At 57.9% G+C, this 16,127-nt stretch overlaps 3 protein-coding genes across 4 annotated transcripts; all 3 read right to left on the bottom strand.

The window, feature by feature from the left end:
* Positions 1-1,738: 1,738 nt before the first annotated feature.
* On the bottom strand, positions 1,739-3,619 carry LOC121106628 (PHD finger protein 7-like). Its single transcript, XM_040646508.1, has 4 exons — positions 3,269-3,619; positions 2,934-3,047; positions 2,682-2,800; positions 1,739-2,540 (listed from the first exon to the last, which is right to left on the bottom strand). The coding sequence occupies exons 1-4, from the start codon at positions 3,370-3,372 to the stop codon at positions 2,524-2,526; spliced, it is 354 nt and encodes a 117-aa protein (XP_040502442.1). The 5' UTR covers positions 3,373-3,619; the 3' UTR covers positions 1,739-2,523.
* A 142-nt stretch (positions 3,620-3,761) lies between these two features.
* On the bottom strand, positions 3,762-5,022 carry LOC121106629 (PHD finger protein 7-like). 2 transcript variants are annotated; one of them, XM_040646510.1, is made up of 4 exons: positions 4,802-5,022; positions 4,383-4,474; positions 4,196-4,291; positions 3,762-3,939 (listed from the first exon to the last, which is right to left on the bottom strand). In XM_040646510.1, the coding sequence occupies exons 1-4, from the start codon at positions 4,851-4,853 to the stop codon at positions 3,811-3,813; spliced, it is 369 nt and encodes a 122-aa protein (XP_040502444.1). In that variant the 5' UTR covers positions 4,854-5,022; the 3' UTR covers positions 3,762-3,810. The 2 variants fall into 2 exon arrangements, with proteins under 2 accessions (XP_040502444.1, XP_040502443.1); XM_040646509.1 differs by having other exon boundaries at positions 3,762-4,291.
* Positions 5,023-8,216: 3,194 nt separating this feature from the next.
* LOC121106630 (PHD finger protein 7-like) lies at positions 8,217-11,093 on the bottom strand. The gene is made up of 4 exons (XM_040646511.1): positions 10,955-11,093; positions 10,620-10,733; positions 10,368-10,486; positions 8,217-10,226 (listed from the first exon to the last, which is right to left on the bottom strand). Exons 1-4 carry the CDS (start codon positions 11,056-11,058, stop codon positions 10,210-10,212), a joined length of 354 nt encoding a protein of 117 aa, XP_040502445.1. The 5' UTR covers positions 11,059-11,093; the 3' UTR covers positions 8,217-10,209.
* Positions 11,094-16,127: the final 5,034 nt, after the last annotated feature.

The raw sequence follows: 16,127 nt of genomic DNA on the forward strand, positions 1-16,127 counted from the left end.
TGACTCCCGCAGCTCCCCGGGCAGCTGTGCCAGTGCCCAACCACTCTTTCAGCAGAGGTGTTCTTCCTAATATCCAATGGGGACCTCCCCCGGTGGTTAAATGCAGTCTTGTGAACAGCCAAAAACATGCAGCCTTACTTTCTGTTTGGACAAAGGCGGTTGAGAAGAGGATTGGAAACTGGGTGTTGACTCGGGATTTCTTGTGTATCCTTCGGTGTCCAACACCTTGAGTTGGAAGAGACTTACTGAACAAATTCAACGCGCAAATAACTGCTAATACAATAAACTCGTAGAGCCCTATGAAGCACTGTCTGCTGTAAATCCGCTGGGGTGGCCTCCTGAAATCCCAGAATGATCCAAAGCAGCTGAAACGGAATGAGTACCCGTAAAGCCAGAAGCTAAGCCCACAGGACAAAACCGGTACCTCCTAAAAATGGAAGGTAGGGGAGGAACTCAGCCTCTGATTGGTAAGGTTGTGACTCACAGACTGTTACGAGAATGCTGTTCACAGTGCAGTGCTGCACTTCTGCCAACCAGAAAGCCTCACTCCACAGAATGTCAGTTGGTTCAGGATGGAAGGGCTATAAGTCAACTTGTGATGGAAGTACATCCCCTTATGGAAAACCCCACATACTCTCCTCTGTGTTGCAGTGTGAAAACCCCCAAACTGGAAGGAAAACACAGTGGTGCTGGACTGTGCTCCCCCAGGGCTTTAAAAATAGCCCCATCATATTTGGGAATCAGCTTGCTAAGGAACTGGAGGGATGGTGGCACAAGCTGCTGGAAGCTACACTGCGCCAAGGTGCAGATGAACTCCTTCTAGGTGCTGAGACAAGGGTGGAAAGAACACAAGTGACAACAAGTCTCCTCAATTTTCCGAGCTTGGCGGGAGGCAGAGTATCCAAGAAGAAGGCACCAATAGCTTGTCAGTCTGTGATTCGTGTTGGTTTTACCACCCCTGGGGATACCAAAGCCTGCAGGGAGAGCGCAAGGAAGCCATATATCAAATACCAGAGCCAAAGTCAAAATGGTTAATGCAAGCTTCCTTAGGTATGGCAGGATGCTGTCGATGATGGGTACCAAACTGTGGACTGATGGAGGACGGTGGAAGATGAAGCTGTGAAAGGAGAAGAAGAAATTTGGGACTGGAACCGAGAATGCCAAACAGCCTTTATTCAACTGAGAGCAGCTCTGAAGTCTATCCCTGCTCTAGGACGGCCCAGTCTGGGAAAGCCTTTTGAATTGGATGGGCATGAAAGACGTCACTTTGCACTGGGAGAGTTGGTAGAACACACCGGACCCAGGGAGAGACCAGCGGGTTATTTTTCTAGACAGTTGGACCAAGCAAATATACGATGGACGTCACGTTGACGAGCAGTGGCAGCAGACCTGAGGCACTGCCCGAATGCAGGAGGAAAGCCCGGGTCCTGGCCCACCCCACAGCCGGCAGCAGCCCCGGGGCTGCCTGCATGTCCCAAACACAGCGACGTCCCCAAGATGTCAGAAACACCCCCAGAACGGGGCTGCAGCTGCCAGCCTGGCCTCCACCACGTTGCACGTTGGAAACGTTGTGACCCCGCTGGAGTTGGGGCCAGAACCCAGCTCAGCCTGAAGCGGGCTGCGGGGAGGAAGGAATGGGATGGGTGCTGGGGGGAAGGGATCCCCGTGGTTCCAGCCCCCAAAGCTGCCCACCTCGGGAAAGGCAGAGAAGAAATGAAAGCGACAGTGGCATGATGGAACTCTGTTTTATTGTGATAGACTCTGATGACTTTGGACAGGTTTGGACAAGTGGAGCTTGCACGCAGCTGCTCCTATAGCATCACCGGGGCCGGCTGTTGATGTTCCGGGCCCGACGTGGTACCCGGGAGCGGCTTCGCCCCTGGGCTGGCCCTCGCCGCCTGGACCGGCTCCTGCGGCGTCTTCGGGGCTGGCTGTGGGTCTCAGCAGGCTTCGAGTCCGGACCCACCCTGGCTGCCTGGACCGGCTTCCAGCAGCCTCTGTGGAATCCCCTGAGGCCCCTGGTGCTCCTGGTCTGGTGTAGCTGTGGGTGCAGCTCTCGGCACTTAGGGTTGATTCCTGCCTGCTCCCACGGTGTGTTTGGGGCTGGCTTGGAGAACGTGGGGCCCGGCGCTGCAACGGAGAGCGGCTTTGTGTCCGGGCCCGCAGTCCCTGTCTGCACCGGAGGTTGTAGCCAGCTGCAGGGGAGTGCCTTGAGGACTCTGATGTCCCCTGGCTGGCAGAGTTTGGGGTGCTGCCCTCAGCAGTGGAGGTAGCATTACGGCAGCTCCCACGGTGTCCTCGGGGCTGATTGCAGGCGTTCTCTTCCTGGTGTAAACGTGGGCTGGTTCTCCTCTGCTCCATCCTGCGCTGGCTGGACAGGACACTGTTTTCAGGCACATGGGAACCGTGTGCTGGTGTCAGTGGTGCCTGGCTGGTGGTGCTGGAGCTGCTTCTCTCCAGTGCTGTGGTGCCTCAGAATTGCCCCAGTTCCTGCTGGCTGGTGGCGCTATGTCTGGCAAGAACCTAGTTGGTGCTGGGGCCTGCAAGGTGAAGCAAAGAGGTGAGAGAGGTGAAACTCCAGCCCTGGGGTGGGACAGGGTCCCATTGCCCATGGGTCAAAGTGACTTGAACAAGGCCAAGCCTGGCCCCAGCCCAGCAGCACGCGGCTGTTTGCCTCTTACCGGTGCCCTCTCCAGCACAGGCGTTGCACTCCCAGCTGGTTGTGCTCTGACTCAAGTTGGAGCAGAGTCGATGGGTGCCTTGTGCAGCACAGGAGCAGCAGAGGAGCAGCTCCCAGGGCCTGGGGAAACAAACCGGTTGTGGCCATGAGGACAAAGTGACCTGAGCCAAGGAGTGCCTGGCAGAGCTCTGGTGCTCAGTCTGTGCTCCCCCAGCCTGTGCTGAGGCTGCGATCCCACACAGAGGCAACTCACCCCGCTTCCTCTGCCTGCTCCCTGCCACGTGGGTAACGGCAGACGCTGGCATCACAGCTCCCGTGCCTTCCTCCCAGAGATGCATAAGCATTGTTCTCCTCCCACATTGGACTTCTGATACATGAGAGAGAGAATGTGGTTAAAACTCAGTGTCACCAGAGTAAGACTGACCCAGACCATCCCTGCTCTTCCAGCCAAACCCCATTTCCACCTTCTCCATGAAGGTGAAGCCTACGCCCATGGGACCAGCAAAGGACCTGGCCTGCTCGGGCAGTCCCTGGGCAGACTCAGCTCTTGTGCCCTCACATCTGAAGAGCTGGCTGAAAGACACCCACCTGTCTGGGATTCGGATCCCCATGCTGAACAATTCTCCTAAAAATGTGTCTCTGTCTCGGCAGAGGGGGCACTGGAAGCAGCGAAGCCCAGCGCGCAGGGCCATTCCCTGCAGCAGAAACACAAGCAGTGTGAGCGTGAGCGGGGCCTGGTGCTGCTGAGCGCCTGCCGTGCCCACAGGGCCGGGGCTCCTACCTGGATGCAGGCGCGGTGGAACCAGGCGTGCCGGCAGGATGGGCACACCATGGTGCTGTACGACCTGCTGTCACCCACGGGCTCCATGCAGATGATGCAGGTCGTGTCCTTCATCGGCACTGCCTCTACTGCCTGCTGCGGGCGGTGCTCCCAGCAGAAGGACCTGGGGGAAGATGGGAGGGATGGGCAAGGTGAGAAGTGCTGCGAGGAGGGCAGAGGAACCGGAAGGAGCCCCAGGCCTTGGCTCTGGCTCTGTCAGGAAGCTGGGAGGTGTCACAGCGTGTTCCTCGCAGCTTTGCCTGGTGCTGACAGCAGGGGTTGGAGGTTCACTGGCGATGCCTGGCAGCCCTTACCTGAACTCTCCAAAGTACTGGGTGACACATTCACCCTCGGAGGCGCAGGGGAGATGGAAGCTGCGGTCACAGCCCGCCTCTGCGCAGGTGATGGTGGCCCCGAAATTGCCACAGACGAAGCAGAGCTGGAAAGAGCAGAGCAGCCCGCATCAGCAGCAGGCTCAGGGCCTACGCAGCGGGCCCCGCACCTCTGGGCAGGGCACAGGGTGAGGGCAGGGCTGGGTGGCACTCTGCAGAGCTGCCTGGTGAACAGGGCTCGTCTACAGGAGCAGGACTTTCTCCTGGGGCTGGTTGGAAGGGCTGGGATTGCTTTCTTTGGACCAGGCTAAGCTTGCCGTGCCTCTCCTGGCACAAAGCTCCCTGTTCTGGTCCGGTGCTCACCGTCTGCTCTGCCTGCCTCACTGTGCGTATCAGGTCTTGAGTGCAGAAATGTGAACTTCCATCACTTCCTCGTTGTAAAAGGCCGGAGGAAAATGTCTGCAGAAGAGCAAAGTGCGTGATCTCGTTAGGACAGGAAGGCATAAGCCATTGCTTGGAGGAAGGAGGCTGGCACTGTGAGTGACCTTACCACACAAAAAGTATGGAAGTAGATCCCCTTCATCACGTATTTGTTCCCAATTATACCAAGGTCAGCGTGCACTCGGCCACAGAGCACGCATGCTGGAGAGGAGAGAGTAACAGCAGTGAGCGCCTTGTGGGTCTAGGTGCCCCCAGGGGCTGTCCCAGGGGCTGCTGTGTGCCGGCCGTGCCAGCTGAGGGGCAGGGCCGGAGGCCGTGGAGGGGAAGGGGCAGTGCAGGCCCAGCGGTGCCAGCAGGCAGCCACAGCCCAACCGCGGCCCCCTGGCCAAGGAGCAGAGCAGAGGGGCCCTGCCCGCGGCGGCTGGGGAGCCCCTGCATGCCCCCACCTCCCTTCTCCGCCGCAGGCAGACCCCCAGCACCCCTCTGCCTGGAGGCAGGGAACTGCGTGCAGGGATACTTGGCTCTCACCAAGCTCCCTCGAGCCGGCGGCCTCCTGTGTCCCCTCGGACATCGTGTGCATCAACTGTGAGCACTCGCAGAGTGTCTGTCCCAGCAACACCAGGCTTTCTCCTCCGCGTGCCAACCTATGGGAGAAGCGGGACGAGGCTGAGTTCGCAGCTCAGGCCCCCGAGCGCTGGGGAACCCTCCTCCCTCGGCAGCCTCAGGCAGCCCCTTCCTCCCTGCTCACCTCACCAAGTCGCACTGAGCTTGGCCTGAGCCCCGCAGCCTGAGCTCTGTTCCACACCCCATGGGTCACAATGGCCGCTCTGTGCCACCCCTGTGGAACCATCACACGTCACAGGGGTGAGGGCACCCAAGCAGGAGGGCGGCGGCTCCTGCAGCCAGCGCAGAGTGAGGGGCCCGGTGCCGGACGCAGCCCCGCTGGAACCCGGCGTGTTGGTGCTGCTGAAGGCACTGGGCGACACATCCAGCCTCCTGGCCACACCTGAATGCTCCCGGGCCTGTGGCTCCATCAGTATCCCAGTCAAGTGTTTCCGTGTTCCCGTGATGTTCTCGAGGCGTTCCTCTTTGGTTGTTTGCTGCTGATTACCTCTCGTTCCAATAAATGGCTCCATTCACAGAATGACAGAATCTCTCTGGTTGGCAAAGACCTCTAAGATCACCAAGTGCCACCGTCCACCCCCCCAGCTGCCCGCTGCCCGCGTCCCTCAGTGCCACATCCCCACGGTTCTGGAACACCTCCATGGACGCTGACTCCCGCAGCTCCCCGGGCAGCTGTGCCAGTGCCCGACCGCTCTTTCAGCAGAGGTGTTCTTCCTAATATCCAACGGGGTCCTCCCCTGGGGCAACTTGAGGCCGTTCCCTCTCGTCCCGTCGCTGTTACGTGGGGAAGAGGCCGACCCCGACCTTACTACAACCTCCTTACAGGGAGTGATGCACAGTGCTCAGGCCTCCCCCGAGCCTCGTCTGCACTGAACAGTCCCACTTCCCTCAGCTGCTCCTCATGGGACTTTTGTTGCAGACCCTTTCCTGCCCCGTTGCCCTTCCACGGACACACTGCAGGGCCTCCATGTCTGTCTTGTAGTGAGGCGCCCAGTACAGAACGCAGCACCTGAGGTGCAGCCTCACCAGTGCCGGCTACGGGGGCACGATCGCCTCCCTGCTCCTGCTGGCTGCAGCATTTTGCTACCACCCGGGATGCCCTGGGCCTTCTTGGGCACCTGGGCACGGTGCTGCAGCACTGCGGTGTTGCCTGGGGTTGCTGTGACCAAAGAGCAGCAGCCAGCACTTGGGCTTCTGGGGCCTCATCCAGTTGCGCTCGGCCCATCCGTCCAGCCATCCCCATCCCTTTATAGGGCCCTCAAGCCGATCAACACTTCTTCCCCACGGCCCTCAGTCCGGACCCCCCTGGAGCACCACTCACATCTTTCACTCATCATTAGTTCTTAGTGTTAGCACGTCCTCATCATTAGCATGTGGGTATGGAAGTACTAGAAATTTAAGTAGGTTGCTCCAAAAATAATGCCTCCCCTATTTCCTTCAAAACTGCTACCGATACAAAGAGCAAAATAACGCTGTTTGATAGATCAAATTCTCCGCTTCACAAAGCTATTTTTCAGCGTAGTTACAACAATTAGCTGTGCATTTTCATCAGCGGTGGTTGACAGTCTGCATGCCACGGTCCTAAACACCTGCACCAGCGGGAGTAACCCACTCTCGCTGTCACCACTGCTGAACCACGCGACCCAGTGCCTCACTGTGCTCACTGTTGGCAGAGGGGGTCAACCTCTACCGCCATCCCACCAACATCCCCCTCTGATGCCATGGGCCGGTATCATCATATGGGAGGAAATACCTTTGGAGCAGCCTTTGTAACACTGGGCATGGAAGAATGCATCCATTTAATCACTGTGGCAACCACTGAAAGGTGCACGATGCATACGTCTTTCAATATCACATATTGCTACAAACTTATGACCAGAAAAGCAGCACAGGCACCATGAATAACCAGATGTTCACCCATGTGTGCATCTAATGGAAAACTGCAGCAACCTGCTGATGGAAGGGGGGCCCTGGTGGCAAGTGTGACACGGACTCCATTGCTGGTGCAGAACAAAGACCTTTATTGTAGGTGCTTACAACCTTTCATACCCCCATCACAACCCCTCGGTCACGTGTAGAGCCGGGCGCCTCATGCGTGTCTACGTCTGGCGCAAGGAGCTGCCCAGCTTGTTTACTCATTTGCAAGGTCTTTTGTTCATAATGTCTCTGTTTGTCCCACAGGCCCTGAAGCGGACGGTGGGCAAAGTCGCCCTCCAAGGCTGCTGGGCATCGCAGAGCCTGGAGCCTGCCGGGCGTCCTCGGCGAGGCCGACCTCCTCCTTGACGAGGAGATCCGGAGAACAACAGCTCCTTCCAGGGAACTTCTCAGCGGAAAAGGCTCCAGTCTCCGGCCTGTGTAAGGCAAGCCATTTTTAGAGGCAGTCGACAGCAGAGGCTTTCTCTGCTCTCTCAGAGCAGGTCTTATATTTCACAGGCTGCCAAGAGCAGATGCTGATTCCTACTTTCCTGGGCCTTGTTCCCCTCCTCCAGCCCATTTTACCTTTTGGCACCAGGCATTACTGCCACGCGTGGTTCTGCTTGGAGGAACCCCAACGGCCCCTCAGGCCCACGCGCCATGGCGGCCGTATCCCTGCACAGTGCCCCAGGCCTGGCTGGCTGGAGCAGCTCCAGCGGCTGCTGCTGATGTAAATGCTATGGAAGAAGGGGTGCAGATTGTGCTGCTGCTTTTGGGCCTGGATCCAGTTACTGCTGTGTCCAACGCACAGCGCATGGGCTCCCTTTCCCCACGCCATCATGGTGGCAGCTCTTCCCACAGAGCAGCCCGGCCCGGCACTGGTTCGATGTTAGCCCTACCTGGGCTGAAACCGGGGCACGGGGCGCAGGGCTAACGACTGCTACGGCAAATGAGTGAGTTTTGATACGCTGGCTAAACGCAGTCTTGTGAACAGCCAAAAACATGCAGCCTTACTTTCTGTTTGGACAAAGGCGGTTGAGAAGAGGATTGGAAACTGGGTGTTGACTCGGGATTTCTTGTGTATCCTTCGGTGTCCAACACCTTGAGTTGGAAGAGACTTACTGAACCAATTCAACGCGCAAATAACTGCTAATACAATAAACTCGTAGAGCCCTATGAAGCACTGTCTGCTGTAAATCCGCTGGGGTGGCCTCCTGAAATCCCAGAATGATCCAAAGCAGCTGAAACGGAATGAATACCCGTAAAGCCAGAAGCTAAGCCCACAGGACAAAACCAGTACCTCCTAAAAATGGAAGGTAGGGGAGGAACTCAGCCTCTGATTGGTAAGGTTGTGACTCACAGACTGTTACGAGAATGCTGTTCACAGTGTAGTGCTGCACTTCTGCCAACCAGAAAGCCTCACTCCACAGAATGTCAGTTGGTTCAGGATGGAAGGGCTATAAGTCAACTTGTGATGGAAGTACATCCCCTTATGGAAAACCCCACATACTCTCCTCTGTGTTGCAGTGTGAAAACCCCCAAACTGGAAGGAAAACACAGTGGTGCTGGACTGTGCTCCCCCAGGGCTTTAAAAATAGCCCCATCATATTTGGGAATCAGCTTGCTAAGGAACTGGAGGGATGGTGGCACAAGCTGCTGGAAGCTACACTGCGCCAAGGTGCAGATGAACTCCTTCTAGGTGCTGAGACAAGGGAGGAAAGAACACAAGTGACAACAAGTCTCCTCAATTTTCCGAGCTTGGCGGGAGGCGGAGTATCCAAGAAGAAAGCACCAATAGCTTGTCAGTCTGTGATTCGTGTTGGTTTTACCACCCCTGGGGATACCAAAGCCTGCAGGGAGAGCGCAAGGAAGCCATATATCAAATACCAGAGCCAAAGTCAAAATGGTTAATGCGAGCTTCCTTAGGTATGGCAGGATGCTGTCGATGATGGGTACCAAACTGTGGACTGATGGAGGACGGTGGAATATGAAGCTGTGAAAGGAGAAGAAGAAATTTGGGACTGGAACCGAGAATGCCAAACAGCCTTTATTCAACTGAGAGCAGCTCTGAAGTCTATCCCTGCTCTAGGACGGCCCAGTCTGGGAAAGCCTTTTGAATTGGATGGGCATGAAAGACGTCACTTTGCACTGGGAGAGTTGGTAGAACACACCGGACCCAGGGAGAGACCAGCGGGTTATTTTTCTAGACAGTTGGACCAAGCAAATATACGATGGACGTCACGTTGACGAGCAGTGGCAGCAGACCTGAGGCACTGCCCGAATGCAGGAGGAAAGCCCGGGTCCTGGCCCACCCCACAGCCGGCAGCAGCCCCGGGGCTGCCTGCATGTCCCAAACACAGCGACGTCCCCAAGATGTCAGAAACACCCCCAGAACGGGGCTGCAGCTGCCAGCCTGGCCTCCACCACGTTGCACGTTGGAAACGTTGTGACCCCGCTGGAGTCGGGGCCAGAACCCAGCTCAGCCTGAAGCGGGCTGCGGGGAGGAAGGAATGGGTTGGGTGCTGGGGGGAAGGGATCCCCGTGGTTCCAGCCCCCAAAGCTGCCCACCTCGGGAAAGGCAGAGAAGAATGAAAGCGACAGTGGCATGATGGAACTCTGTTTTATTGTGATAGACTCTGATGACTTTGGACAGGTTTGGACAAGTGGAGCTTGCACGCAGCTGCTCCTATAGCATCACCGGGGCCGGCTGTTGATGTTCCGGGCCCGACGTGGTACCCGGGAGCGGCTTCGCCCCTGGGCTGGCCCTCGCCGCCTGGACCGGCTCCTGCGGCGTCTTCGGGGCTGGCTGTGGGTCTCAGCAGGCTTCGAGTCCGGACCCACCCTGGCTGCCTGGACCGGCTTCCAGCAGCCTCTGTGGAATCCCCTGAGGCCCCTGGTGCTCCTGGTCTGGTGTAGCTGTGGCTGCAGCTCTCGGCACTTAGGGTTGATTCCTGCCTGCTCCCACGGTGTGTTTGGGGCTGGCTTGGAGAACGTGGGGCCCGGCGCTGCAACGGAGAGCGGCTTTGTGTCCGGGCCCGCAGTCCCTGTCTGCACCGGAGGTTGTAGCCAGCTGCAGGGGAGTGCCGCGAGGACTCTGATGTCCCCTGGCTGGCAGAGTTTGGGGTGCTGCCCTCATCAGTGGAGGTAGCATTCCGGCAGCTCCCACGGTGTCCTCGGGGCTGATTGCAGGCGTTCTCTTCCTGGTGTAAACGTGGGCTGGTTCTCCTCTGCTCCATCCTGCGCTGGCTGGACAGGACACTGTTTTCAGGCACATGGGAACCGTGTGCTGGTGTCAGTGGTGCCTGGCTGGTGGTGCTGGAGCTGCTTCTCTCCAGTGCTGTGGTGCCTCAGAATTGCCCCAGTTCCTGCTGGCTGGTGGCGCTATGTCTGGCAAGAACCTAGTTGGTGCTGGGGCCTGCAAGGTGAAGCAAAGAGGTGAGAGAGGTGAAACTCCAGCCCTGGGGTGGGACAGGGTCCCATTGCCCATGGGTCAAAGTGACTTGAACAAGGCCAAGCCTGGCCCCAGCCCAGCAGCACGCGGCTGTTTGCCTCTTACCGGTGCCCTCTCCAGCACAGGCGTTGCACTCCCAGCTGGTTGTGCTCTGACTCAAGTTGGAGCAGAGTCGATGGGTGCCTTGTGCAGCACAGGAGCAGCAGAGGAGCAGCTCCCAGGGCCTGGGGAAACAAACCGGTTGTGGCCATGAGGACAAAGTGACCTGAGCCAAGGAGTGCCTGGCAGAGCTCTGGTGCTCAGTCTGTGCTCCCCCAGCCTGTGCTGAGGCTGCGATCCCACACAGAGGCAACTCACCCCGCTTCCTCTGCCTGCTCCCTGCCACGTGGGTAACGGCAGACGCTGGCATCACAGCTCCCGTGCCTTCCTCCCAGAGATGCATAAGCATTGTTCTCCTCCCACATTGGACTTCTGATACATGAGAGAGAGAATGTGGTTAAAACTCAGTGTCACCAGAGTAAGACTGACCCAGACCATCCCTGCTCTTCCAGCCAAACCCCATTTCCACCTTCTCCATGAAGGTGAAGCCTACGCCCATGGGACCAGCAAAGGACCTGGCCTGCTCGGGCAGTCCCTGGGCAGACTCAGCTCTTGTGCCCTCACATCTGAAGAGCTGGCTGAAAGACACCCACCTGTCTGGGATTCGGATCCCCATGCTGAACAATTCTCCTAAAAATGTGTCTCTGTCTCGGCAGAGGGGGCACTGGAAGCAGCGAAGCCCAGCGCGCAGGGCCATTCCCTGCAGCAGAAACACAAGCAGTGTGAGCGTGAGCCGGGCCTGGTGCTGCTGAGCGCCTGCCGTGCCCACAGGGCCGGGGCTCCTACCTGGATGCAGGCGCGGTGGAACCAGGCGTGTTGGCAGGATGGGCACACCATGGTGCTGTACGACCTGCTGTCACCCACGGGCTCCATGCAGATGATGCAGGTCGTGTCCTGCATCGGCACTGCCTCCACTGCCTGCTGCGGGCGGTGCTCCCAGCAGAAGGACCTGGGGGAAGATGGGAGGGATGGGCAAGGTGAGAAGTGCTGAGAGGAGGGCAGAGGAACCGGAAGGAGCCCCAGGCCTTGGCTCTGGCTCTGCCAGGAAGCTGGGAGGTGTCACAGCGCGTTCCTCGCAGCTTTGGCTGGTGCTGACAGCAGGGGTTGGAGGTTCACTGGCGATGCCTGGCAGCCCTTACCTGAACTCTCCAAAGTACTGGGTGACACATTCACCCTCCGAGGCGCAGGGGAGATGGAAGCTGCGGTCGCAGCCCGCCTCTGCGCAGGTGATGGTGGCCCCAAAATTGCCACAGACGAAGCAGAGCTGGAAAAGCAGAGAGGCCCCCATCAGCAGCAGGCTCAGGGCCTACGCAGCGGGCCCCGCACCTCTGGGCAGGGCACAGCGTGCGGGCAGGGCTGGGTGGCACTCTGCAGAGCTGCCTGGTGAACAGGACTCGTCTACAGGAGCAGGACTTTCTCCTGGGGCTGGTTGGAAGGGCTGGGATTGCTTTCTTTGGACCAGGCTAAGCTTGCCGTGCCTCTCCTGGCACAAAGCTCCCTGTTCTGGTCCGGTGCTCACCGTCTGCTCTGCCTGCCTCACTGTGCGTATCAGGTCTTGAGTGCAGAAATGTGAACTTCCATCACTTCCTCGTTGTAAAAGGCCGGAGGAAAATGTCTGCAGAAGAGCAAAGTGCGTGATCTCGTTAGGACAGAAAGGCATAAGCCATTGCTTGGAGGAAGGAGGCTGGCACTGTGAGTGACCTTACCACACAAAAAGTATGGAAGTAGATCCCCTTCATCACGTATTTGTTCCCAATTATACCAAGGTCAGCGTGCACTCGGCCACAGAGCACGCATGCTGGAGAGGAGAGAGTAACAGCAGTGAGCGCCTTGTGGGTCCAGGTGCCTCCAGGGGCTGTCCCAGGGGCTGCTGTGTGCCGGCCGTGCCAGCTGAGGGGCAGGGCCGGAGGCCGTGGAGGGGAAGGGGCAGTGCAGGCCCAGCGGTGCCAGCAGGCAGCCACAGCCCAACCGCGGCCCTCTGGCCAAGGAGCAGAGCAGAGGGGCCCTGCCTGCGGCGGCTGGGGAGCCCCTGCGTGCCCCCACCTCCCTTCTCTGCTGCAGGCAGACCCCCAGCACCCCTCTGCCTGGAGGCAGGGAGCTGCGTGCAGGGATACTTTGCTCTCACCAGGCTCCCTCGAGCCGGCGGCCTCCTGTGTCCCCTCGGACATCGTGTGCATCAACTGTGAGCACTCGCAGAGTGTCTGTCCCAGCAACACCAGGCTTTCTCCTCCGCGTGCCAACCTATGGGAGAAGCGGGACGAGGCTGAGTTCGCAGCTCAGGCCCCCGAGCGCTGGGGAACCCTCCTCCCTCGGCAGCCTCAGGCAGCCCCTTCCTCCCTGCTCACCTCACCAAGTCGCACTGAGCTTGGCCTGAGCCCCGCAGCCTTAGCTCTGTTCCACACCCCATGGGTCACAATGGCCGCTCTGTGCCACCCCCTGTGGAACCATCACACGTCACAGGAGTGAGGGCACCCCAGCAGGAGGGCGGCGGCTCCTGCAGCCAGCGCAGAGTGAGGGGCCCGGTGCCGGACGCAGCCCCGCAGGAACCCGGCGTGTTGGTGCTGCTGAAGGCACTGGGCCACACATCCAGCCTCCTGGCCACACCTGAATGCTGCCGGGCCTGTGGCTCCATCAGTATCCCAGTCAAGTGTTTCCGTGTTCCCGTGATGTTCTCGAGGCGTTCCTCTTTGGTTGTTTGCTGCTGATTACCTCTCGTTGCAATAAATGGCTCCATTCACAGAATGACAGAATCTCTCTGGTTGGCAAAGACCTCTAAGATCACCAAGTGCCACTGTCCACCCCCGCAGCTGCGCGCTGCCCGCGTCCCTCAGTGCCACATCCCCACGCTTCTGGAACACCTCCATGGACGCTGACTCCTGCAGCTCCCCGGGCAGCTGTGCCAGTGCCCGACCGCTCTTTCAGCAGAGGTGTTCTTCCTAATATCCAACGGGGTCCTCCCCTGGGGCAACTTGAGGCCGTTCCCTCTCGTCCCGTCGCTGTTACGTGGGGAAGAGGCCGACCCCGACCTTACTACAACCTCCTTACAGGGAGTGATGCGCAGTGCTCAGGCCTCCCCCGAGCCTCGTCTGCACTGAACAGTCCCACTTCCCTCAGCTGCTCCTCATGGGACTTTTGTTGCAGACCCTTTCCTGCCCCGTTGCCCTTCCACGGACACACTGCAGGGCCTCCATGTCTGTCTTGTAGTGAGGCGCCCAGTACAGAACGCAGCACCTGAGGTGCGGCCTCACCAGTGCCGGCTACGGGGGCACGATCGCCTCCCTGCTCCTGCTGGCTGCAGCATTTTGCTACCACCCGGGATGCCCTGGGCCTTCTTGGGCACCTGGGCACGGTGCTGCAGCACTGCGGTGTTGCCTGAGGTTGCTGTGACCAAAGAGCAGCAGCCAGCACTTGGGCTTCTGGGGCCTCATCCAGTTGCGCTCGGCCCATCCGTCCAGCCATCCCCATCCCTTTATAGGGCCCTCAAGCCGATCAACACTTCTTCCCCACGGCCCTCAGTCCGGACCCCCCTGGAGCACCACTCACATCTTTCACTCATCATTAGTTCTTAGTGTTAGCACGTCCTCATCATTAGCATGTGGGTATGGAAGTACTAGAAATTTAGGTAGGTTGCTCCAAAAATAATGCCTCCCCTATTTCCTTCAAAACTGCTACCGATACAAAGAGCAAAATAACGCTGTTTGATAGATCAAATTCTCCGCTTCACAAAGCTATTTTTCAGCGTAGTTACAACAATTAGCTGTGCATTTTCATCAGCGGTGGTTGACAGTCTGCATGCCACGGTCCTAAACACCTGCACCAGTGGGAGTAACCCACTCTCGCTGTCACCACTGCTGAACCACGCGACCCAGTGCCTCACTGTGCTCACTGTTGGCAGAGGGGGTCAACCTCTACCGCCATCCCACCAACATCCCCCTCTGATGCCATGGGCCGGTATCATCATATGGGAGGAAATACCTTTGGAGCAGCCTTTGTAACACTGGGCATGGAAGAATGCATCCATTTAATCACTGTGGCAACCACTGAAAGGTGCACGATGCATACGTCTTTCAATATCACATATTGCTACAAACTTATGACCAGAAAAGCAGCACAGGCACCATGAATAACCAGATGTTCACCCATGTGTGCATCTAATGGAAAACTGCAGCAACCTGCTGATGGAAGGGGGGCCCTGGTGGCAAGTGTGACACGGACTCCATTGCTGGTGCAGAACAAAGACCTTTATTGTAGGTGCTTACAACCTTTCATACCCCCATCACAACCCCTCGGTCACGTGTAGAGCCGGGCGCCTCATGCGTGTCTACGTCTGGCGCAAGGAGCTGCCCAGCTTGTTTACTCATTTGCAAGGTCTTTTGTTCATAATGTCTCTGTTTGTCCCACAGGCCCTGAAGCGGACGGTGGGCAAAGTCGCCCTCCAAGGCTGCTGGGCATCGCAGAGCCTGGAGTCTGCTGGGCGTCCCCGGCGAGGCCGACCTCCTCCTTGACGAGGAGATCCGGAGAACAACGGCTCCTTCCAGGGAACTTCTCAGCGGAAAAGGCTCCAGTCTCCGGCCTGTGTAAGGCAAGCCATTTTTAGAGGCAGTCGACAGCAGAGGCTTTCTCTGCTCTCTCAGAGCAGGTCTTATATTTCACAGGCTGCCAAGAGCAGATGCTGATTCCTACTCTCCTGGGCCTTGTTCCCCTCCTCCAGCCCATTTTACCTTTTGGCACCAGGCATTACTGCCACGCGTGGTTCTGCTTGGAGGAACCCCAACGGCCCCTCAGGCCCACGCGCCATGGCGGCCGTATCCCTGCACAGTGCCCCAGGCCTGGCTGGCTGGAGCAGCTCCAGCGGCTGCTGCTGATGTAAATGCTATGGAAGAAGGGGTGCAGATTGTGCTGCTGCTTTTGGGCCTGGATCCAGTTACTGCTGTGTCCAACGCACAGCGCATGGGCTCCCTTTCCCCACGCCATCATGGTGGCAGCTCTTCCCACAGAGCAGCCCGGCCCGGCACTGGTTCGATGTTAGCCCTACCTGGGCTGAAACCGGGGCACGGGGCGCAGGGCTAACGTCTGCTACGGCAAATGAGTGAGTTTTGATACGCTGGCTAAACGCAGTCTTGTGAACAGCCAAAGACATGCAGCCTTACTTTCTGTTTGGACAAAGGCGGTTGAGAAGAGGATTGGAAACTGGGTGTTGACTCGGGATTTCTTGTGTATCCTTCGGTGTCCAACACCTTGAGTTGGAAGAGACTTACTGAACCAATTCAACGCACAAATAACTGCTAATACAATAAACTCGTAGAGCCCTATGAAGCACTGTCTGCTGTAAATCCGCTGGGGTGGGCTCCTGAAATCCCAGAATGATCCAAAGCAGCTGAAACGGAATGAATACCCGTAAAGCCAGAAGCTAAGCCCACAGGACAAAACCGGTACCTCCTAAAAATGGAAGGTAGGGGAGGAACTCAGCCTCTGATTGGTAAGGTTGTGACTCACAGACTGTTACGAGAATGCTGTTCACAGTGCAGTGCTGCACTTCTGCCAACCAGAAAGCCTCACTCCACAGAATGTCAGTTGGTTCAGGATGGAAGGGCTATAAGTCAACTTGTGATGGAAGTACATCCCCTTATGGAAAACCCCACATACTCTCCTCTGTGTTGCAGTGTGAAAACCCCCAAACTGGAAGGAAAACACAGTGGTGCTGGACTGTGCTCCCCCAGGGCTTTAAAAATAGCCCCATCATATTTGGGAATCAGCTTGCTAAGG

The sequence above is a fragment of the Gallus gallus genome, chromosome 12, assembly GCF_016699485.2.
Source record: "Gallus gallus isolate bGalGal1 chromosome 12, bGalGal1.mat.broiler.GRCg7b, whole genome shotgun sequence".
NCBI classification, from domain to species: domain Eukaryota; kingdom Metazoa; phylum Chordata; class Aves; order Galliformes; family Phasianidae; genus Gallus; species Gallus gallus.